This window comes from Martes martes, assembly GCF_963455335.1.
Source record: "Martes martes genome assembly, chromosome: 10".
Lineage (NCBI taxonomy): Eukaryota > Metazoa > Chordata > Mammalia > Carnivora > Mustelidae > Martes > Martes martes.
In genome coordinates this window covers 56,866,477-56,868,023 of record NC_137898.1, presented here as the reverse complement: position 1 = coordinate 56,868,023, position 1,547 = coordinate 56,866,477, and the positions used below count along the sequence as shown (strand labels likewise).

The following is a 1,547-nucleotide window of genomic DNA, read 5'->3' as shown; positions in this document are numbered from 1 at the left end:
TATCAAGGAATGAAGATATAGTTGAGTAGTATGAAAGTCTCAAGTGAATGTCATGAAGAACCCGTTTAAATCTACTCTGTATTCTTATTTATATAGAAAAAGTTATATTACATTATTGTTTGATACCTAAAGATGAGCTATATGTAATTTACCTGGCAACTGAACTTAATTGTGTTCAGTAAATACAACTAAGAGAATTTCTGTTTGTTGTTGATGTTATTTATCTACCTGGAGCATATAAGTGAGAGACCTGTTTGTGATGTTTGCTCTCAATACCTCAGAAGTTGAAATCTCCACCTTCCTGTTGATTGGGATCCCAGGTCTTGAGCATGTGCACATTTGGGTCTCCATCCCCATCTGTTTCATATACCTCCTGGCCATCCTGGGCAATTGCATCATCCTCTTTGTCATCAAGACAGAGCCTTCCCTGCATGAGCCAATGTACTATTTCCTCTCCATGCTGGCCCTATCTGACTTGGGCTTGTCTTTCTCTTCTCTTCCCTCCATGCTGAGGATCTTCTTGTTCAATGCTATGGAGATTTCTGCTGATGCGTGTATTGCCCAGGAATTTTTCATCCATGGATTCACAGACATGGAATCTTCGGTGCTTCTGATCATGTCCTTTGATCGCTTTCTAGCTATTCACACCCCCCTGAGGTATAGCTCCATTCTTACCAGCTCCAGAGTTTTGCATATCGGACTGACATTTGCTATCAAAAGCATTCTACTAGTTCTTCCTCTTCCTTTCACTTTAAAGAGACTCAGGTACTGTAATAAACGCCTGCTCTCACACTCCTATTGCCTCCACCAGGATGTCATGAAACTGGCCTGCTCTGACAATAGGGTTAACTTTTACTATGGTCTGTTTGTTGCACTCTGCATGATGTCAGACAGCGTGTTCATTGCGGTTTCCTATGTCTTAATCCTGAAGACCGTATTGGGTATTGCATCCCATGGGGAGCGACTTAAAGCTCTTAATACCTGCGTGTCCCACATCTGTGCTGTGCTTATCTTCTACATGCCCATCATCACTTTGGCTACCATGCATCGCTTTGCCAAGCATAAATCCCCTTTGGCTATGATTCTGATAGCTGATGCATTCTTGTTGGTACCGCCTTTGATGAACCCCCTTGTGTATTGTGTAAAAACTCGGCAGATTAGAGTAAAAGTCTTGGAAAAACTAAGTCTAAAGTCTAAATGATGGGGCAGACATGTAAGCCCCATTTTTTCTACAATACATTATCTTAGGAGCAGGGCAATATTTCTTTCAAAGAGGAGATATTTCCTTTTACTTCATAGTTCTAAAGTTACATTAATTAATTAGCCAATCAATCATTTAATCCCTAAAGGGGATCTAATATACCGCAGCATATCCGATTTTGAGGAAGAGGAGGCCTGCGTTTCAGAGAGTAGGTAGAAATCCTTTTGTTACTGTTAGGGGATTGATGGCATCTATGTTGAGGTGTGAATGAAGAGCGAGAAACAGAGAGGCTTCTAAGGAAGAACATAGCATCTTTGTATTTGCTTTCCTTATTTGATCCTTTATT

The 1,547-nt window shown here is 40.7% G+C and overlaps 1 protein-coding gene across 1 annotated transcript; it reads left to right on the top strand.

Moving 5' to 3' along the window:
- Window positions 1-259: 259 nt before the first annotated feature.
- On the top strand, window positions 260-1,201 carry LOC308350098 (olfactory receptor 51A7-like; the record flags this gene model as incomplete). Its single annotated transcript, XM_080815100.1, has 1 exon — window positions 260-1,201. One exon carries the CDS (start codon window positions 260-262, stop codon window positions 1,199-1,201), a length of 942 nt encoding a protein of 313 aa, XP_080671226.1.
- Between the last annotated feature and the right edge of the window lie 346 nt (window positions 1,202-1,547).